The following is a 22,449-nucleotide window of genomic DNA, read 5'->3' on the forward strand; positions in this document are numbered from 1 at the left end:
CAAAATGTTTCACCAATGTTTCAATTGAGTACGAAATATTTTAAGCTAATAAATATCATACAAAAAGTTTAATTAGTATTACGAATTAGTACATTCCATCTAAAATCACTAACACTATTACTTTTTCTTATTTTTCTCCAAAATTATACCTAAAAAACATGATATTATTTCTCAAAATAATACCTTATGCATTGCCATATGGGCATTTTATCAAGCAATTAATTCACATTTAACTTTCAGCTAATATTTGTAGCTAATTTTAGAGTCGAAAATGATGAAAAATAAGAAAAAATAATGATGTTAGTGATTTTTATATGGCAGAATGTACTAATTTGAAATGCTAATCAAACTTTTTGTATGATATTTATTAACTTAAAATATTTTGTACTCAATTAAAATATTGGTGAAACATTTTGTATGGAAGGAGCTAATTACCCCACTTTTGGTGGGTCACAATTCAATTTTAAATTTGAATGCATTGTTTAGCTAGGAAAAGAATTTAACACCAAGAAAGACTTTAAACTTGAATGATTTGTTTACCTAGGAAAAGAAGAATTTAAGACCAAGAACGTGGCTAGATAACAGCCACTCAAAGCATGCGAAATCAAGCACCTCATCTCACATGTCAGTAAAGTGTGCCTTAGACCTCCCCACATCCAAACAAGCAACGATACAACCAAAGCCAAAATCTACACCATTATCCTAAACCAATCTCCGCCCTCCATTCTCCCCATCCTACGCCTCTCCCTCCCCAAATCCCCCAACCATATCCATCAACCCTCATAAAAAACCTCTCTCACTCTCCACTCCCCAAAATATCCCCACTAAACCATGGCCTCCATTGCCCTCAAAACCTTCGTCGGCCTCCGCCACTCCTCGCCGGAGAACAACACCACCATCACTCTCTCCAACCCCCACCGCCGCCGCACCACTCAATTCCGGATCTCCGCCTCCAAGTCCAGCCCCCGAGTCACCGGCCGCAACCTCCGCGTCGCCGTCATCGGCGGCGGCCCCGCCGGTGGATGCGCCGCCGAGACGCTGGCCAAAGGCGGCATCGAGACGTTCCTGATCGAGCGGAAGATGGACAACTGCAAGCCCTGCGGCGGCGCCATCCCCCTCTGCATGGTCGGCGAGTTCGACCTCCCTCTCGACATCATCGACCGCCGCGTCACCAAAATGAAGATGATCTCCCCCTCCAACGTCGCCGTCGACATCGGCCGCACGCTCAAGCCGCACGAGTACATCGGCATGGTCCGCCGCGAGGTCCTCGACGCCTACCTCCGCGACCGCGCCGCCACCGCCGGCGCCACCGTCATCAACGGCCTCTTCCTCAAAATGGACCTCCCTCAGTCCAAAACCGCCCCCTACGTCCTCCACTACACCGACTACAACTCCAAAACTGGCGGCTCCGGCGAGAAGAAGACCCTCGAAGTCGACGCGATAATTGGCGCGGACGGCGCCAATTCCCGCGTCGCCAAGGGCATCAACGCCGGGGACTACGAATACGCCATCGCCTTCCAAGAGCGCATCAAAATCCCCGACGACAAAATGAAGTACTACGAAGACCTCGCCGAGATGTACGTCGGCGATGACGTGTCGCCGGATTTCTACGGTTGGGTCTTCCCCAAATGCGACCACGTGGCGGTGGGGACCGGCACGGTGACGCATAAAGGGGACATCAAGAAACTCCAGGTGGCCACGCGCCTACGCGCGCGTGACAAGATCCAGGGAGGGAAAATCATCCGGGTGGAGGCCCACCCGATCCCGGAGCACCCGCGGCCGAGGCGCGTGCTCGACCGCGTGGCTCTAGTAGGGGACGCGGCCGGGTACGTGACCAAGTGCTCGGGCGAGGGGATATACTTTGCGGCGAAGAGCGGGAGGATGTGCGCGGAGGCGATCGTGGAGGGGTCGGAGAACGGGAAGAGGACGGTGGACGAGAGCGATCTGAGGGTGTATTTGGAGAAGTGGGACAAGACGTACTGGCCGACGTACAAGGTGCTGGACATTCTGCAGAAGGTGTTCTACCGCTCGAATCCGGCGAGGGAGGCGTTTGTGGAGATGTGCGCGGATGAGTATGTGCAGAAGATGACTTTCGACAGCTACTTGTACAAGCGGGTGGTGCCTGGGAACCCGTTGGATGACTTGAAGCTTGCGTTTAACACCATTGGGAGCTTGGTGAGGGCGAATGCGCTCACTAGGGAAATGGACAAGTTGAATCTATGATTCTACTACATTTTGCTGTCTATTGCATCTTCATTCATACATTTCATCTATGTATGTTGCTTGTAAGAATTGAGCTATTATTAGACTTTACTTTTTCTATTCTTGTAATTTTATTTAAGCGGATGAATTGAATCAAACCTCAAAGTAATCATAGTTATTACAGAATAAAATAAGATTGAGGGATTCGAATCTAATCTCAAGCGACATTCAAAAAGATTTTTTTTTCCTCCAATGAAATAATACTCATTCTGTACACTAGTTTTATTACTATGATTTTTTACTTTCAAACCATTTTTAGAGATATGAAGTCCATCCAAATTCCAAACGTATTGGTGCCCAAAGCCGCAAAATTTGTACAGTAGTAGTAAATCATCTTCACCACATCATGCCATAGCCAGTCGTTGGGTTGATATTTTCACAGAGAAGAAATCATAGCCGTTAATTGAAACCTCAAATATAAGGTCAGATTTCATAGAGAATCTTTTATCTTTCAGTTCCAAAAGGGCAAGATTCTTATTTCACCAGTGTGCATAAAAATATCAACAGTTTGAAAACAGAAACTGGAAATTTCTAAAGGAGACAACCCTGTCGCTGCTGCTGACCATAGATACAGAGATCGATATGTGCTGATTCCACCAAGGCCCTTCGGCACACGCACTTAAATTATCGACATCTTTCCCACAATTCTTCCTCTATCACCTCAATTTGAAGTCAGCAAGCTCCAAGCTAAGTCTACCGACTCCTCTTCTTTTGGTATTCCCCTTTGTTTAATTGTTGTGCTCCTCTGTTTCTTTGATTTACGGGGTTCGTTGGTTAATTGTCTCTTCATTTGTGAATGCCGCGTGCACTTTTGATGAAATAACTCTAATTGTCACGTACTGGAGGAATTTCGTATCATCATTGAATGTATATGTATTTGAATTTAGTTATACATAGGTAGAATTCTCCTGAGTTTTTCTTTTACTATTTGTTTTGAAGATTTTAGATAAAGAAGTATGTTCATCTCCATCCGATATCTCAGTTTTAGATATCTTTTGATCTTGGCATTATAGAATTTTGTGATTTTCCATTATTATTGGTTTTGATACTCAATAATTAGGCAGCACATCCATCATCAACTAAGCATCTTCTATTATCCTCTAACATTTATACTCATCTCTATCATGAAAACAATAGGTTGCACTCATCTGCCCTTTGATGTCTCGGTTACTTGGCGTCAATACTCCTATAAAACACAAAGACTGCTTGCACGAACCATTTAACAAATTGGAGTTGTGCCTAGTTTACTATGTGGATAATGGAAGTAGTGTTTTTCTGTGAAGTTAAATGTTGTACTATCTCTTTGCAGGTTGCAAGATGGCAGCAACATCAGCAACCGCCTTTTCAGTTATATCCACTGCATCTTCCGGCCCCAAAGTTGGCCTGGTGACGCACTCTAAGGCCGTGAGCATCAAGTTTAACTCGAAAAACTGCCTCACGAATTTCAGTGGCCTCAAAGCAAGTAACTCTGTCAACTGTGAATCAGAATCATCATTCTTAGGCTGTGAAAGCTGTGCAGCCCTTAGTGCCCCTTACTGTACAGCTATCCGAAAACGAAGCCAGAGATGTTACAGTTATGTCCAGCCTCATGCATCCTACAAAGTAGCTGTTCTTGGAGCTGCTGGCGGTATAGGCCAGCCTCTCGCCCTCTTAATCAAGATGTCACCACTGGTCTCCGCTTTGAATCTATACGACATAGCGAATGTCAAGGGAGTTGCTGCTGATCTCAGCCACTGCAACACGCCATCTTGTGTATCAGGCTTCACCGGAGCTTCTGAGCTGGCGGATTGCTTGAAAGGAGCTGATGTTGTCGTGATACCAGCTGGTGTTCCGAGGAAGCCGGGCATGACCCGGGACGACCTCTTCAACGTCAATGCCAGCATAGTGAAGACCTTGGTGGAGGCCGTTGCTGACAACTGCCCCGATGCCTTGATTCACATCATCAGCAACCCTGTGAACTCCACAGTGCCAATTGCTGCTGAGATTTTGAAACAGAAAGGGGTGTATGATCCCAAGAAGCTCTTTGGTGTCACAACTCTTGATGTTGTGAGAGCAAACACATTTGTTTCCCAAGAGAAGAACTTGAAGCTCATTGACGTTGATGTCCCGGTCATTGGGGGCCATGCGGGTATTACTATTCTACCCCTGCTGTCAAAGGCAAAGCCTTCCGTTACTTTCAGCGATGAGCAAGTGCAAGAGCTGACAACGAGGATCCAAAACGCTGGGACTGAGGTTGTGGAGGCGAAGGCCGGAGCAGGATCCGCAACTCTCTCCATGGCGTATGCTGCAGCGAGGTTTGTTGAGTCCTCACTGCGAGCTCTTGATGGGGACAGTGATGTGTACGAGTGCGCCTATGTTGAGTCTAATATTACTGAGCTTCCGTTCTTTGCTTCGAGGATTAAGCTCGGGAGGAAGGGGGTCGAGGCCGTGATTTCATCGGAACTTCACGGACTAACCGATTATGAAAACAAGGCTTTAGAAGCTCTGAAGCCAGAGCTGAAGGCCAGTATTGAGAAAGGTGTTGCTTTTGTTCAAAACCAACTAGTTACTGCTTAACTTTTTGCTGCAGTTGGTTTAAAGCATATTATTGGCATTACTAAAGCAGTTTTGTTTTCTAATTGGGTGTTACCTCTTTGTTTTTTGGGCCTTTTCTTGGATTTGCTCTGTATTTTGTCCTTGGGCCACAACCCAATTACTTATGGCATAGCATACAACCCAATTTGCTTTGTATCAATAATATGATGAAATTTTGAAAATTTGGAGGAAGCATTTTTATTTGTAAACAAATTTAAATAAATTGAAGCATTTATGAGATTTGATTTGATATTTGCTCCCACTTGGAGCTAAGGTGGACTTTTTTTTTACTTTATGACATCATAGTCATCTTCTACAAAAAGAAAGTCGAAATTTTAAGAGCATAAAAGGAAACCTAGCCAACCATTTACATGATACCACTGATTTTAGTTTTGAGATACAAAAACTTGTGTGTATTCTAGCTTACTCCACCTCGTCTAAGCGAAATCGCACGGCGGATTTTGACAGATCCACAGCACCAGAAACTAGGAAGAATAGAAGCAATCTGCAAAAAAATACTTGAACTCCTCATCTTCTTCGTCATAGTCAATAACGTCAGCAGAACTACACAAAGCTAGAGCATTCTGATGAGGCAACGAAGCAGGCTCTGCTGATTTCGACGACGACGACTCGATTCTTCCCATCAGCTTCCTCTTCTTGTAGTTTGCCTTGAAAAAGGCTTGCCGAAGCCTCTTTGTTTTCTCCTCCAGTTGCAGGTCCGGAATCTCTTCCATCAGCTTCCTCTGCTGTTCCAGAATCTCCAACGATTCCTGCAACTTCCCTTCCCCTTCCTCCTTTCCAAATTCCTGGTACAAATGTCAGAAAATCAAACCCTAATTTAAGATAAATCGAGAGAGAGAAAGAGAGAGAGAGATGTGCCTGAACATTCTTAATCAGGGTTTGGAGGCTCATGAGCTTCCTGTGAGGCCATCTCCTGATCCCTAACTCTCTACACCTTTTCTTCAAGAGAGTTAGCCCTACATTGAGTTCCCTTGCCGCCTGTGTAATCGGCATGTAGAAGTATTGAGAAATCATCTGTCTTGTCAATTTCTTCGAGTTCTTGCTACCATCCTCCAATTCTTCAAACGATCTATTACTAACCCTCTTCTCCTCATTCACTACCAACTTGCCATCGTTGATAGTAGAGCCATTATAATCCAGCAAAAGCAACTGCTGCTGCTGTGGTTGTAGCTGAACTTGCAATCCTCCTCCCATCTCATCAACAAACGCACACTCTGCAACATAAGTATGTTTTACATAAGTAATCAACTAAATCTTCGCAAAGGGGGAACGATAATTGAGATTTGAGTGTGTCTGATTTACCTGGAACTAGGGTTTTGCTTTGATGAAGATCAAAAGAGGGGTAGAAAGTGTCATGAAAAAGACACATATCCGATGATAAATGAGGAATTGTTTCTTCCATTCCAAACTCGCATCCATGAAACCCAAGGATTCCACTGATTTCAACCACAAGTAACAAGTAAGATTGATGAAATGAGAAAAACTAACATGATGATGATGATGATCAATACTACCTTAAATCGAGAGGAGGAAGTTGGGAAGGGATGGAGAAGACGTCGTCGTAGTCTTCTTTGGGAATTGTTGCGAGAGCTTGATTGTAATTTGACCAGCCCATGTCGATTTCCATAACCTAGAAGTAAGGAGTTGTAATGAATGAAAATGGCGATAGGAGACGGAAGGAGGTGGCGGTGGGAATGTGTATATATGGAAGAGAAGAATGGTGAAGAGGGTAACCAAAACGTAGGAATGTAATTATGATCATTTAATGCTCTGGAAGATCGTGCGCCGGCGTATGAATTAATCCCCATGTATATACATGCCATCTGGAATAAATATACTCATGTACGATCCATTTGTAATGATTATGTATGGTATGTGGATATGTGTATGCAATTAAACGTATTCGGTATCGATAAATTAGTGTGGAATCTGTGCTTTAGATTTAGATGATCAGTTGATTTATGAAGATCACACACGCATATGTAAATGATTTCCAATTGGAAGTTGGAACTAGCTGGGGATAAATCAAATTGCTCGTTGAAACAGGAAACACATTTTCGAGCGTCCAAATATTTCTAAGTAGTACTTTCCGAGCACAACAGCTAGAAGTTACAAGCATTGGAATGTGCTTGGTTCACTGGTCAATAGTATGATGGCTCTCTCATTGTGAATATTTCCGAGCACCAAGCGCGATCACATTTATGGAGTTTTATGAGCATGATGTGGTGCTCGGAAATGTTCCACAATGCCTAGCACATAGGGGTGCTCGGATTGGTTGATTGCTCATAAAAGTGCTTGGAAAATACAAGTAAATTTTGTTTTTTTTTAACGTTATGAAATAGATCAAATCAAATATAGAATTATTAGAGTCAGTTAATGATAACAATCATAAGGGATTGCTCAGTTTGCAAGATTAATGTCTATGATTAAATTTGGATCCCACTATCCCATTAAGAATGAATATTTTCTTTTCGACACGAGATTCTATGTAGTATTGTTTTGTGAGTTAATCATGAGAGAATAAATACTAAAAGATGAAAAAGTAGAGATGATATTGTTTTTATTTTAGAAAGCATTTCATTTTTAACTAGACAATCCAAAAAGAAAAACAATTCATTTTTAATGAGACAGATGGGGTATTATGTTTAGTTCATGAAATTGAATCTCATGACTTAATTTTATATGGATAGTCATGTGATAATTAGTCATATGTAATCCCACAATATTAAATAATCTCACAACTTATGTCTAGATTATATTTTGCTACTATTTTATCTAGAAAACGAAAACACACATAAGAAAACTATTTATTTAATCATGTGTTGTTTGATAGTCAGTTATGTCCATTTTCTTACACAATCGATGAATTCTTTTATATTGGTGAAGAATGAAGAACGTTTTAAACTGATCATCACGAAGACCCTAAATTGTATGTTCTCACCCGAATGGAATTTATGGTTGAAAATTTTGTTTATTTGGTGGACGGGAAAGTAATATATATCCGAAAATTTAACTTAGTTTCTGACATGGAACAATAATTGTAAAAACAGAATTCATTACGGGATATATAATCTCTTATCGGTGGCGTTCGGTTGTCAAGCTAAGACACATTGTCATATGATTATCTATCTAGGATTAAGTAGTGCAATTATTTTGGTTGGGAGGAGGTAATTATGACTCATTATCATATAATTATTCATATAAGATTAAGTTGTGTGATTTAATCTCATAAACCAAACATATTACAAATTTAATTATGTAAACCGAAACATCTAATCACTTTTTTTTTATTCCATCATTTACTTTACTCTCTCTTATATTTCCTACTTTTTTCATCTCTCCTATTTATTTAATATAAATTCTTAACCTCCGTGCCCAAAAGTTTTGTCTCAACTTTTATGGGACGGAGGGAGTACTAATTTTTACCCAAAATAGAAAGAGTGCAAGTATCTTGGGACGCCCAAAAAGGAATATAGTGCAAGTAATGCGGGACGGAGGGAGTATTAGTTTTATAATAAAATGTGAGTGGAAATGAATTAGTGCAATATGGGGTCCACTACCAAAAATGATAAAGAAAGGTGACAAATTTTTAGGGACGGACGGAAATGGAAATAAGTGATAAATTTTCAAGGACGGAGGGAGTATATTTAGTTTGATTATACTCCATCTGTCCCACGATAAGAGTCATATTTTGTCATTTCGGTCCGTCTCATAACAAGAGTCATATTTTGTCATTTCAGTCCGTCCCATAATAAGAGGCACATTTCACTTTTTCCATAAATGGTAAGTAGGTCTAACGTTCTACTAACTCATCTTACTCACATTCTATTATAAAACCAATATAAAAAGTGAACATCATATTTTACTAACATTTTCAACCCCACTATTCTTTATATTTTTTAAAATCCATGCCCACACCAAAGTAAGAAAATAGTTTCAATGGTACCTTAAAATTTAATATTTTACCAGTAAAATTTAAAATCTAATACTCCCTCCGTTCCATCTGAAAGTGATGAATTTCTCTTCGACATGAGATTTAAGGAAATTGTGTTTATGAGTTAAAGTGGAGTGAATAAAATACAAGAGACTGAAAATATGAGAGATAAAGAGAGAATAAAGTAAGAAATTTTATTTTTTGCTTAAAGAGGAAATCAAATACTTGTAGTGAGACAATCCAAAATGGAAAGTTAATCACTTGTTATGGGACGCATAGAGTATCTAAATAAAAATTCTGAAATTTCATTATTTTAATAATTTATCTGTAATTTGAAATCTAAAATTCAAAATTTCATTTTACAAATTTGAAATTAAAAAATACTCTCTCCGTCCCAATTTACTATATTTGGAACATAAAATTTAACTTCATTGTTGATAAAATTTACACTCAAATGTTATTATTTTCATAAAAATAAAACAAAAGAAACACCTTTTACACACAAACAGTCAAAAGGGTCTCACTTTTTACTACCTGACTTCAATTGTTACACACTCAAATAACCAATACTTCACTTTAATTATTACACACTCCAATAATTTCTTAAAACAATTATTCGAACTAAATTACACTCTTAAACCGGGACGAAGGGACGAAGGAGTATAACCTAAAAAAAAAAAAAGCTTTGTGTAACGTGGATGCTTGAGCATAATTTTTTTCATTCATTAAGTTATAAATAAGTATATTCTAATCACATAGTTTGATGGGTGCTCCAGTCGAGATTAGATTTTAATGATGGCATCAACTTTTTACCCTACAATGAAAGCCACAAAATTACACTAGTATTCCTTTCTTATTTATCGGGACAAAGCGAAAACATAGTAATATTTTATTATTGAAATAATTTTCAGAATAGGTTGAGTAGACTATAAAAATAGACTAATTATTGGTTTTGTTATCTAATAGGAGTACAAGACAATTTTTACCATAAAAGAAAAGTTTCGCACGTGAAGACTTCACAATATTATCCGCTGATACTGATTTAGGGATCAGTTAATCTTTCTTGATTTTCGTGTGATTTTGGAATAGGCTGAATTTAGTTATTCGTGCTAGTCTAATTGAGGAAATCCCTTTTTTTTTTTTTTTTTCTTTTAGAGAATTGAATTTAGTGAACGACGAAATATGTTAATTTTAACTTCAAAAGTATGTCCTTCGTCTCATTATTTTTATGTCATACATATGGATAATCTACAAACGAGTAGTACATGTCATAAATAATGGAACAAGAGGTGTAATAAAGTACGAAGATAACAAGTGGTCATAATTTAGTGAATTACTGATTAATTATTAGTGCACTACTGCACAGCAAGAGCTCAATTATTCCCACCAATGATGAATTTACTGGCATTTAACCTTCATTCCTCAAATATAGGAAGTTACAAACTAAATGCAAGCCACTATTAACTATAATTACAATTTAAAATTTAACGTCATTCTTAATTGCAATTTATTATTGGGTGATGATCACCAATGAAATGTATATTCGTAGTTTTGTTTGTTTTTTTCTTTTTTTAAGTTGGCATATGTTCCAACTTTATATGTAATCTCTGGTATCAACAATTTTGTGGATTGTTTTGAATTATTTGACTCTCATAAATCGATAATGCTTTTACAAATACATTAAATAATATCTCAACAAATGTGAAAATGGAATGTAAGTATACTAGGAGACACATTTTTAAGTCCCTTAACCGAAGATGTTACAAAATTATTGTATAACGTACTACATGTATTATTATTAATAGAGAATAATAATTTATATCATAAAGTTTGGTCAAATTCTGATTTGTCTCATAAACTTTGAAATTGAAATATTAAATATAATGAAGTTTCAATTTTTCCCAATTGTCTCATCCATTTATGCACTAAATGTCGTCTTTTAACGATATTCAAGACAACTGGTTTTATTAAATTAAGTATTTGTTTCTTTTATATTTCTTTTCTCAATTTTCTTCCTATTTTATTAAATTATTTAGGGGTGTCGAAACGGGTACCCGCACCCGATGTAGCCCATAAACCCAGTCCCGATACCCATCCCGCTACATATCGGGTAGTCCCGATACCCGAGTCGGGTATCCCGCACCCGACTTTGCAGGTACCCGACCCGAACATGTATTTTTTGTTATTTGTATATTTTGATATTTAATTGTTAAAAGTTAAAAATGTGTATACAAGTACATAGTATATAAGATATAAATGTGCTACTGGACCTGCTATATTGTATAATAGGAGTAATGTATACTGTGTGTACTACTGTATGTATACTTATTAATGAATTACCTTAAATCCATTAAAGATTTGGAATGGAAAAATAAAAAATGAAATATACTACGATGTATGCGTGTGTTGGAAAAACAAAAAGTGATAGCAATAGAATGGAAAAACGAAAAATATACTAGTAGAATAGTAGAGAGAAGAGGAGATTTAAAAAACAAACCCAACCTAAACTAAAATGCTGAAATTAATTAAAATATAAATTAAAATGCCATATAGTAATCGGGTGCATCGGGTATTTCGGGTATACCCGCACGGGTATCGGGTATACCCGTTACCCGCAAAACTCAAAATTATAATACCCGACCCCGACCCGTTTCCCGTTATCGTCGGGTAGCGGGGACCCGATACCCGTCGGGATACGAATTACCCGTTACCCGCTACCCGTTTCGACACCCCTAAAATTATTGTCGTGTTTAACATCACCAAAATATGTCGATTTGCGCATGAAAGTGACAATTAATATTGAGAAAAACGAAAATTCATGATTTAATATTTCAAAGTTCATGGAACAAACCATATTGAGCTTCGTGATTTAAATACAACTATCCCTTATTATTATTTTTATATTATAATCCTCAGTATCACTGTTAATTTTTTGTACTTATTTTATTACTTTTATTAACCTATCTTTATTATTGGATGAATTTTATTTAGGTCTTTGGACAATTGGAATGTAAACTTTTTGTTACTGGACAGTTTTACTGTACCATTATCCTTAAGCATATGGTATAATCATGTTGTAGAGTTTTTTGCACTATTTGTGGATATTTTTACTCTTTTAGTCTTTTTTGAACTGACGCAAAATTTATTGATTATATGTATGTGTCATTCAAAAAGAACATGAATTACTTCATATTTAACACTTCATTTGGTATATTCTTTTTTATTTTATTTTAGTTTCAGTCAATTTTAAACCAAAATCACAAAGAAAGTGTTAGATGAAGTATTTAATATCGTTAATGGTGCACATTAGGATACATAGTAGATTAACAATTTTGCCACCAATTTAAAAAAATAGCTAAAAGGTAAAAAATATATCCAGAAATAGTATAAAAAACCATCTAACGTGATTATACCATATGTTTACGGACTGGAAATGTGAGATCCAAATTATCCAAGAATTATTGCATTTTGGGTCAATATAAGACCGTAATTCTCAAAAGTATCCGAGTTTATCTTGGGCTCGTGCTCCTAATTCAGTAATTCTCATTCTTTATTTGAGATTTATTTTTTTCTCACCCTTTTGTTTTTATATTTTGTTCAAGATGGGATACTCAATAATATTTTAGTCAAAGGCGGCTTAGGCCATAAATTATCATCAATTTGGTTACTTCAGAATATTTGATGAACTTGAAATTTGAATTAGGAAGTGTTGAGATATATGAAATTTGAAATGGAGGGTTTAAATTGAAATTCAACAAGCTAAGTAAAGAAGAAGCAAAAGAAAAGCATAAAGAGATACTCAATAAGCTCAAGAAACCAAGACTGTCATTTTTTATGCATAGAGAGAAGAGCTTAGAATTTTAAAGTGCAAAATCAAATAAAGCAAAATGCACTTGGTATTTTTAGTTAACCACAACCAATTTTCCCACTTTATTCTCCCCTTTCTTCTAACTGTACAAATCTTTGCTTTAGATGGCTCGTCTCAATTCTGCCTAAGTGAATGATGAATAAGTAATACACAAAAAATCAAGTATATCCAAAGTGGAAAATAGAGAGCAAAATAAGATGACATGGAAGATTGATAGAGACAGAAAAGGTATTGATTGAACATTGGTCCAAAAGAGAAAGGAATTGTAACAAACAAATCAAGAGATTCTTGGCTTCATTCCAACCAACTTTTATTCAAACATGTCAGAGTCTTCTAAAACATCCTTATATTTGCTTCTATCCAATGCTTATGATTGAGGTGAATCCAACTTCTTCTCTTCATATCTTGGCCCCCTTTTACTGCTTTATTACTTTATTTAATTTCACATCACATATAATAATAGCACAAATGAGGCATAGTACCATACAAGCCATCACAATTTCTAACAGTAACAATTTGTCTCAAACAGCAAAAAATCCCACATCAGCCGCATACTGCAAGAAATGGGTTGCTTAATCTACAGAGTGCTCGTCGTTGCAGTCTTTTGCGTTGCGTTTCTGTCAATCGGGCTGGAGACTGTCGCGGGGCTGAGAAGCAAAGATCTTGCTCTAAGAAGGAGGATTCTGAATGGTGATGATGCCTTGCTAGACAGGAGTAGTACGCAACTGGATATCGCGCCTTCCCCTTCAACCGTGTTTGATCCTAACGAGTCTCAAAAGAGACGTGTTCGCCGTGGACCAGACCCCATTCACAACAAATGCTGATCCATCTGGCAGAATTTTTAAATAGGTTTGTTTTTTGTTTTGATTGTTTTGTATGTGTTACATCAATTAGGCTAGAAAGAGCAAGCAAAGTATAGTTTAAACTCTTAACACTTTAGCTTTTAATGTTTTGTTCATGAATCTTGTTAACATGTAAATCCTATAATCACTACTCAGTTTGAGATTTCAAGTATTTTAACTTCCACCAAAATATATTTGAAATAAGCATTATGATAACACATCAAAATTTACTGTATATACTAAAGAACTCACTGAGACCGCGATCTGATGTATCTGTTTCTCCGGTGATCCTTCAACCACGTTGGCATCTTCTTGCGTGTGACCGTCTTCCATATCATGTCCACGGCATCGTTTGGCTGAGACGGGTACTGGTATTCATAGTGAAGGCTTTTTTCCTTCAATTTCCCCCACATTTTAGTCCATTCCTCTTCTTTAATGCCTCTGAGCAAATTCAGAAGGTAGCCCTTCTTCACAGCGTCCGCTGCTGGCACAAACACGCAGAACTCTGAGTAGTCGAGCACATCCTCAAACGGAAGCTCAATCTCATCGCTGATTATCACCGGAACACAGTGGCTAGCAATGGCATCAAACAGACGATTAGACGAAGGCGTGTCACCAGCAATATTCAAGCAGAATTTGGATGAGGCCATCCCTTTCCCTGCATTACTCACTCCATTTCTCCCCACACTTCCGAATGCAAAATGCACGTCTCTCTCGTTTTTCAGAAGATAGTAGAGCTCTCGACGAATCACTCCACCCTATACATAATACATCCACCAACAATCATAAGTTCTACACTAAATAACACTATAAAAGCTACAAAATCATAAATGTGTGCATAATAAAACTCACATCTTTCCTATAAATAGCCCCTTGAAAATACACCAGAGTCGGACGTTGAACGAAGGAAGCGGAGGAAACAGGAGAAACACTCCTCACCATGTGCTTGTAAGGAGCAATGACATCCTTATCAATGTTAGCTATCTTCACATCATATCTCCCAAAATCCGACAGCACAAACATGCTCGTGCCAAGCTTCTTACGCGCAAACAACATGCTATTAGGGTGGTGAGCCACAACCAAATGATCCCTCCCACCACTCACCTTCCACTCCTCCCTACCTTGCAAAAACTCCACCAATTTCCCCTGCATCACCATGTCATTCTGCCTCCCATGCCTCTGCTTGGAGCCTCGGTTGTAACTCAAGGACGAGAAAAAGGGCACGAAAATCACATCTGCTTCGCTCGCGTTCTGCACCCTGTATGCACTACATTGCCTAGCAACATTTCCAACATTTGATGCTAGAAGATCAAGAGTAAGCCAATACTCAACACTATGTTGCAAGTTTAGCCCACCGGGGTAGGATGGTAATCTCTTTGCCTCGCGCAAATTAGGCCATGTTTGGCTTGCATTCACCCCCTTCCAACCCAACAACCCGAAGTGAAACTCGGGTGGGAGATCATACATGTACACTTTAAGAAGAGCATTGTCCTTATCGCATCGTTTCGTCGTTGATTCATCTACAAGGGAAGTAGGGGCTTTGGCAGAGGGAGTTGGTAATGTTAATAGATTAGTTTTGGCATTTGAAGTTGGGCTAAGAGATGTGCTGTTGTCCAAAATTAAGTGAAGAACTGATATTGGAATGAATGAATTGGGATCAAACTGTATGAGAGATAATGAAGAAGAAAACAAGAGAAATATTGCAAATGCTATTAAGCAAGCAAGAAGCCTTGATGGCAAAATGCTTTTCTCTTGAGACAAATACATCTTCCAGAACTGGATCTAATTTCCTACAACTACTCCAAATTCGACTATTTTAAGGATGTTATGTTAAAGGTCGAGTAATCTTCACTCATCTGAAGCAAGAAAAGGCAATCGCAAATGTAAATAATTCCATACAAATTAAAAAAATATAACTTGAAAGTCTTACAATTACTTCTATATAGTATAAACATGCATACATATATTATTAAAATTTGAAGATATAATACCTTGTAAGCTGTTAATCTTTGTTAATTTCCATGGCGCTTGAATTTGAGGCGGCTGTTACAAAAAAGAGGAAAATTTTGACTATTGGGACTCCAAATTTACTAATATATAAATGGCAATTTAATGTTCTTCATTAAGGAAGGTTGAAAATATGATCTTGGCTATGGAAATATGGATATTTTTATTTATAGTATCAGTCGTATTAGCATATAAATTAGTAAATGTTGCTGCCATAATATAATTTGATTTTGTTGGTATGAATAAAGAGGAGGTTGAGTAGGTTGAACAGACATCTCTCGTGTTTGTTGTCCTAATCACAAGATGCATCTATACGCAATTAAACATAACCTTTTATTTTTCGATACAACTATATAGTAACCTTTTCGTAAAATGGAGTATTAAATTGGAGAAGGGTGATTAGATCAATTTCGGTCACTCACCCTTCCTCTATTTTCTTATTTTTTGATTAAATCTGGAAGTGGAAATATTGGCCGAAAATGGAAATTATTGAGTAATTGGGGATTCAATTGAGGCGGAATTGAATTGGATTTGATTGGAGTCGAGTCATTTATTTATTAATTTAGGAGTAAACGCAATGCTTAAGATGAAATAAGAATTCTAAACTATTATTTATTTCTAATTTTAAATAAATAATTAATAATTAGAGAATTAATTAGAGAGTTAAAAATCAGAATTAAAAATCTAATTTGGTCAAAATCAGGATTACCCCTGTTGACCCTTAGTTTTTTAACGGAACAGTTAGTCCATGTCCAAAATAATCAAATTTCCATATGTTCAGGACCAAAAAAATCCAAAAGATAATGTTTAAGACCAAAAACGTAAAATGACCATATGTTTGGCCTTTACTCTTTTATTTATCATAATTATATTGTATATTTGGATTGGTACTCCATATCATATGAGCATCTCCATCCGTGCTCTTATTTAAGAGCACGGAGGTGGGCCTGGACCCACTTTTAGTCCATGTCCTTAGGTAAGAGCACAACCCTCACATCCATGCTCTTCCGCAAGGACAAGCTAAAGGGTCCAACCATTCTATTATTCAGTTTAAATACTTCAATTACTAAAAACATTTCTACGGTATAAAAATATATTAAAATATAAAAATGACATAATTAAATCCTCAAATATAAAAAATTACATAATTAAAATCCTAAAAAATAAATATTACATAATTAATATCCAAAAAATTAATAATACATAATTAAAATCCTAGAAAATAAAAAAATACATTATTAAATTCATAAAATTAAAAAGACCCACCACTCGTTGCCGAATTTCGCCCAAATGTGTTTGATTAGGTCTTTTTGTAGCTCAATGTGGGTTCTTGTATCGCGCATTGTGTGTCTTGTTTCGATCCTCTCGTTCACCGTCGTATGCACACCTAGTCGGCAACGAGCCTTTTGTTGGCTCCCTCCCGATCACGACGGATGTAGCGGCGAGTTGATCTAGTTGGTCGAGGAGGAGGGGCGGGGGTATTGGCGGCGACATAGGCTTCATAGGTGGCGCAATATTGTTCATAGTATTCTTGTTCTTCGCACTCCGCTTCCGCAATGAGATCGATGAAATCCATTTTTGAATTTTTTAGAGAGGGTTGGAGTGAGAGAGGAAGATGTAGATCATTAGTATGAAAAAATATGAATGAGAGATAATTTGATGTGAAAAGTGGATGATGAATGTGTGTATTTATAGATGATTTTGGGAAAAAAAATTCAAAAAATTCCAAAAAACGTCCATAAACGGCTCTATTGTTTGGGAATCCAAAAATATATATATATTTTTTATTTTTGGTATTATTTTTAATTTTTTTTTAAAAATAAAATAAAATTGCCAACGAATATGTCGTTGGCCAATTGCAGCCCACCACGTAAGCCTGCTCAGCGGCACGGACGTGCTCTTATTTAAGAGTAGCACACAGACGGACGAGCTGCAGCGGCGGACAACGGTAGGGCGTGCCAGCGGCATGGAAGGACACCCTACCGCTGCGGATGCTGCTTTTTTGGATAGAGATATATCAGTTAACAATAAAAATCAATCTATATAATTATGAAAATTAAATTTGACACAGTATATTAAATCAAAAAGTACATATTTATTAATCGATGCTGTTTAGATTTAAGTATTTATTATTTCCTTGTTTTAAAAATATCAATAACAAAATTTTATAAATAAGTAAACAAAAAATAAATGAAAGTCATATCTATCGAAACCAAAAAATGATTCAGAAATGTTATCTTGAAAAATCCGTGATGAAAGTTGGTTTCATTTTTCTCTTTGGCTTTCGCATCGTTATTTACTTTATTTTTTTTGCACCATCGGCAAGCATCATAAAATGGACCTTCCATATCAAATTCAACACTGAATTTACAGAATCCAACAATCCGGGCCCAGTATATATTTGGGCTCCGAATTCCAGGCCTTTTTGTTATGGATCGCCTAGTTATTGGATTCCTAATTCTTTCATGGGTTTCTTAATTCTTTATTGGGTCATTCATGCATAGCCCATATTATTCACTATAGCCAATTATGTTATAATAATAAATTTATTAATGGATATACTGTTTTTCTCCCCCAATTAAGATTTATTAATAAAAAAAGTTTCATCATTATAACCTCTAATTTTAATAATCAAAATATGACAATTTTATTTAATGCGATTTACAAGTGTTATAATTATTCAAAATCCATACCACTGCTAAAACATTTTGTGTAGTGTTGATTATCATTTTTTTTACAATTTTATCGTTTTTCACTCAAAGTTAATCTAATTTAATATTCCCTTCCATCAGTGAAGAGAAGTCTCATTTGAGTTCCACTTGTATATATTAGTTTTAAATGATATATGAGTAGAATGAGTTGGTGGAATGTTGGACCTTTTTATCATTTATAGTAATTATGAATCGGGACTCCTATTCATAGACGGACCAAATAGAAAAACGAGATTCCTATTCGCATACAGAGGGAGTAGTATACAGGATGTTTTACTGACGATCGACGGTAAATAATCCTGAATACATATAATAGGGAGAAAATGTTTTAATTCAATAATTGGATTGCATGTGCTTTCATCCGAGGCAGGCACATGACTACCACAATGTCCGCACATATACTTATCATATAACAACTTTTTTATTCTTCACATGTATTCATGTTCCTCTATATATCGACTTTGTAAACGCTAGTATTTAGTGAGTAAATAAGTACTAGTATTGTTTATTACTCTGATGTCCTTGCACACACATAGGTTAGCGCAAAAAAAAAAAAAAAAAAAAAAAAAAAAAGTTTTGAGAGATCAGAATTTGAATTTTCAGTTGATATATATGAGGGATCATTCAAATGAAAAACCCTAAATATTGAGGAAATTGATATTCGTTTCAAGCCCTTCGATGATGAAGATCTATAATAAATGAATATTAATCTTATTAACTGAATGCAGCATGAAAATTATTATTAGATCGATTTTAAAACATTTTTTTGGTTTGAGTGGCGAAAATTGATATATTCGGCATGGTGAAGGAGTGTTTTAGATAAATCATAAATCGTACTCCTTTGTAAACACATAATTCATACTCATGAGAAAATATTTGTAGGGTGCGATTTTGATAGAAATGTGTGAAAAATATGTGTTCACTTTTATATACTGTTCTCACATGTTCTTCAACGTGGAAACTTTTCTCCGAAAAAGATGGAAAACTTTTCCGAGGCAACTTATTTCATATACTTACATTCCAATTCATGATAATTATGTTATGGTGGAATAGTGATGTATTTAATAAATGGCTTTTCCATTTTAGCAAGGTCACGCCAGCCCCTCTCAATAACTTCAGATGTTCACAATTAAATCTCTATCCAATTAATTTCCTATATTATTTATGTATATTATATGGATCATAAACGTACATTTTTGTTACTTTTGAGGGATACATTGCATCTGTTTTACATCAAAAATGTGATTCCTTAAAAAAACAAATACTAGAAATGTGACCACCACCATTTGAAAGAACTAAACATCCGACAATTTTGGGATCTAATTATTTTTGAGTTGTTGAAAGGGCCAGCGGCTTTATAAATGTAGTACAATAATTGCAACAAAAACCAAGAGTTGCCCGAATATTCAAATCAAATGGATAATAAAGTGACCAATTGCAACTCTGATTAATTTTAGTTTAAAGTTATGAAACATGCCAAATTTTGACAGAACTCTCAAAACTGGCAGAAAAAACATGAATTTTGCAATTCAGATTAAAAATTTTATGCGAAATTGTATCTTATATGAGCAGTAGTTTAGCAGTTGATATGAGCATCGCAATCGATGACTTAAACGATGTTATCTATTTAAAAAGAAAATGACGATGAAAACATATACTCCCTCTGTCCCAGATTTGTAGTAACATTTTGCCATAAAAGTCCGTCCCACATTTGGAGTAACATTTAGAATTTACTATATTTGCACATAAAATTTTATCCCATTATTCACTAAAATTACACTCAAATGTCATTATCTATATTAAAATAAATCAAAACAAAAATAAAAAACCAAAAAGTGAAAGAGGGACTCACCTTTAACCACCCCACTTCATTTATTACACAATCTATCATCTCACTTCATTTATTCCACACTCCACCTCTCACTTCATTAATTACATACTCCACCAATTCCTTAAAACCCGTGCAATAACTAAATATTACTACAAATGTGGGACGGAGGGAGTAAAAGATATTGGCATATATAATAAGGAAGACAAATATTTTCATTTGCGATTCAAACTTTATTTTCTGGCTAGTTTTTTAAAATTACGGGACGAACGTCAAAAGATTGTTTAAATTCTTAAGACATTTACCTTTTTTTACTGCAAGCGGTAATTTTGTAAAAAATACTTATACATCCAGAAAACTTGTGCTTGAAAGGAAGATTTTCAAATTCATTCCAACAAATTGACGGTTTACTCCATTGCAAGATACCCTAATTAAAAGTTTTAAGTCTCTTTCTTGAAATCCCATCAGTCTGGATTTTCGTAACTCAGCTTTTCGTACAGCTTAGTTAAAATTAAAGCAAATAAAACGTTATCTTTCTTTAATTTTGCGAGGAAACTTTTATCAATTATTGTACCATAGTTGAAAAAAATAGGGTACGTGGTCAATTTTAAAAGTCGCATTCTCGTAAATGATTATTGTTTAGGTAATCAAAATAATAACATGGTTGTCGAAATTACACATTAATTACTTATCAACTCCATTCTTGTGCGAATAGGAGTCTCATTTCTATCCAACACGAGTTTGAAGAAATATTAAGAAAAGTGGGAGGAAGTAAATTAGTGGAATATGAGTCTCACTTGTATATATTAGTTTTAAATGATACGTGAGTGAAATGAGTTAATGGAATGTGGGGACCTCTTACAATTTATAGTAATAATGAACCGGGACTCCTATTCGCGGACGGACTAAAATGGCAAAATGGGACTCCTATTCACCGTTTAGATGTTCAATCAATTTTGCCTAATACTAAAATATATTGAATCAGTACAAGTATCATGCAAAAACAATATTCTTCTAAATCCATTACAGTGATAATTGACATCCTAAAGTTTTGATAGCTTTCGTTAATCTTGTGTAATTTGGCTTTCTCATTACCACAAATTGCATAATATTTGTGGTCCACACATTTCCATTTTTTCTCTTTTGACTAGAATTTTGTTTACCCTTAAGTACTACGGTGCGAAATGTCTCAATTTTGTTCACCGCACAATAGATTTATATAACACTTGTAAGATTACACTAACTATGAGAAAAATCGAGTGAACATCCAAAACAATGAGACAAATACAATATCGAGTACATGTCTCAAACGATTGAGACAAAATCGAGTAATCTAACACTCTCTTCCATCATATATTGGTTAGATTACATGAGACTTGCACAACAAAATATTTATGGAGTATGCCGTTTTTCATCCCTCTTGTAGAAAACTGTTCGAATTCGGTCATTGATTAGCATATAGTGCGCCTATTTACGATCTATATTAGCTCGTCTTTCTCACTTGTTTGTAGTAATAAGTGAATTATTCGGTTACATAAGTAAAATATTTTCTTGATGTTGAGAAAATGAAAGAATAAAAGATATCACAAATTTAACCATATTTTACATATCACCTAAAATTTAACCCTCTCACACTTGTACAGTTATACGGTAAAATGTAGATCTCCCTGTGGCATATATATACTACTACTAATTAAGCAAATGATTAATCAGTAATCACTAATCACAGGCTTCGGAAGGGAAATTGAACAGTATGAAGGGTTCCCAACAAATGTGAAAAAGCAATATATATATTGATTAGAATCCACTTATTGTCTCCCATTAAAACAAATGGAGCATCGTATTTATTGTAGCTTATCTTTATAATCTTGTGGTGTGGACCTTTAATAGTTTTAAATTATATAATAAAATAACTATGTATCTAAAAGCCCTAAGTCCCACTAGCGAAAAATTCAAGAAAATGATGGATAATTGATACTAAGAGTTAAATACTTTAACTTTAGTCAACTTTACTTGATTAAACAAATTGCAAATCTGCATTATGGCCAGAAAACATGACTGGATATGTGGGCCTCATCTTGTTGATTAATCGCAATATCAAACTATATAATGTTGCCTTCCTATTTGTTTGCTAAATAAATGGACAATATTAGTTGAACAGTTGAAATTCTTACATATCCTGTCTTTTGGTTCCTCGCACTCCCAAAATTCTACAAACCCAATCACCCTATTTTATTCTACTACGTCTGAACTGGATGGTTCCAATGCTGCAGCCGATCCAACAACAGCCTATCACAATTGCAATTTAATTTTGTGAATTTCTATGTTGGATCCTCTGTCTGAGATGTTGATTAGTTTGACTGATTATTTTCTGAAAATAGGCCATTTCCGAGAAAATAACT

General features: G+C 36.1%; 4 protein-coding genes across 5 annotated transcripts; 2 read left to right on the forward strand and 2 right to left on the reverse strand.

Annotated features, from left to right (window-relative positions):
• The first annotated feature begins 801 nt into the window (after positions 1-801).
• On the forward strand, positions 802-2,322 carry LOC125208823 (geranylgeranyl diphosphate reductase, chloroplastic). Its single transcript, XM_048108352.1, has one exon. It carries the CDS (start codon positions 832-834, stop codon positions 2,221-2,223), a length of 1,392 nt encoding a protein of 463 aa, XP_047964309.1. The 5' UTR covers positions 802-831; the 3' UTR covers positions 2,224-2,322.
• A 406-nt stretch (positions 2,323-2,728) lies between these two features.
• LOC125208839 (malate dehydrogenase, chloroplastic-like) lies at positions 2,729-5,031 on the forward strand. Of its 2 annotated transcripts, none has more exons than XM_048108353.1 (2): positions 2,729-2,976; positions 3,572-5,031. In XM_048108353.1, exon 2 carries the CDS (start codon positions 3,580-3,582, stop codon positions 4,816-4,818), a length of 1,239 nt encoding a protein of 412 aa, XP_047964310.1. In that variant the 5' UTR covers positions 2,729-2,976; positions 3,572-3,579; the 3' UTR covers positions 4,819-5,031. The 2 variants fall into 2 exon arrangements, with proteins under 2 accessions (XP_047964310.1, XP_047964311.1); XM_048108354.1 differs by having other exon boundaries at positions 2,729-2,947; positions 3,570-5,031.
• Positions 5,032-5,321: 290 nt separating this feature from the next.
• Positions 5,322-6,484, reverse strand: LOC125193662 (protein RKD3-like). Its single transcript, XM_048091506.1, has 4 exons — positions 6,372-6,484; positions 6,160-6,293; positions 5,716-6,071; positions 5,322-5,642 (listed from the first exon to the last, which is right to left on the reverse strand). Exons 1-4 carry the CDS (start codon positions 6,482-6,484, stop codon positions 5,322-5,324), a joined length of 924 nt encoding a protein of 307 aa, XP_047947463.1.
• Positions 6,485-13,091: 6,607 nt separating this feature from the next.
• On the reverse strand, positions 13,092-15,664 carry LOC125202098 (probable arabinosyltransferase ARAD1). The gene is made up of 4 exons (XM_048100435.1): positions 15,493-15,664; positions 14,354-15,357; positions 13,754-14,259; positions 13,092-13,488 (listed from the first exon to the last, which is right to left on the reverse strand). The coding sequence occupies exons 2-4, from the start codon at positions 15,266-15,268 to the stop codon at positions 13,422-13,424; spliced, it is 1,488 nt and encodes a 495-aa protein (XP_047956392.1). The 5' UTR covers positions 15,269-15,357; positions 15,493-15,664; the 3' UTR covers positions 13,092-13,421.
• Positions 15,665-22,449: the final 6,785 nt, after the last annotated feature.

Source organism: Salvia hispanica, chromosome 1 (assembly GCF_023119035.1).
Source record: "Salvia hispanica cultivar TCC Black 2014 chromosome 1, UniMelb_Shisp_WGS_1.0, whole genome shotgun sequence".
Taxonomy (NCBI): domain Eukaryota; kingdom Viridiplantae; phylum Streptophyta; class Magnoliopsida; order Lamiales; family Lamiaceae; genus Salvia; species Salvia hispanica.

What these genes read in the sequence shown, in the direction of transcription:
- LOC125193662 (XM_048091506.1), bottom strand. Translation starts at nt 6,484, where the DNA reads ATGGAAATCGACATGGGCTGGTCAAATTACAATCAAGCTCTCGCAACA. An exon ending in CTTCCTCCTCTCGATTTAAG is followed by an intron (nt 6,294 to 6,371) that starts GTAGTATTGATC and finishes GGTTGAAATCAG; the next exon opens with TGGAATCCTTGGGTTTCATG. An exon ending in AAGCAAAACCCTAGTTCCAG is followed by an intron (nt 6,072 to 6,159) that starts GTAAATCAGACA and finishes CTTATGTTGCAG; the next exon opens with AGTGTGCGTTTGTTGATGAG.
- LOC125202098 (XM_048100435.1), bottom strand. Translation starts at nt 15,268, where the DNA reads ATGTATTTGTCTCAAGAGAAAAGCATTTTGCCATCAAGGCTTCTTGCT. An exon ending in GGGCTATTTATAGGAAAGAT is followed by an intron (nt 14,260 to 14,353) that starts GTGAGTTTTATT and finishes TATTATGTATAG; the next exon opens with GGTGGAGTGATTCGTCGAGA. An exon ending in TACATCAGATCGCGGTCTCA is followed by an intron (nt 13,489 to 13,753) that starts GTGAGTTCTTTA and finishes AAATTCTGCCAG; the next exon opens with ATGGATCAGCATTTGTTGTG.
- LOC125208823 (XM_048108352.1), top strand. Translation starts at nt 832, where the DNA reads ATGGCCTCCATTGCCCTCAAAACCTTCGTCGGCCTCCGCCACTCCTCG.
- LOC125208839 (XM_048108353.1), top strand. Translation starts at nt 3,580, where the DNA reads ATGGCAGCAACATCAGCAACCGCCTTTTCAGTTATATCCACTGCATCT.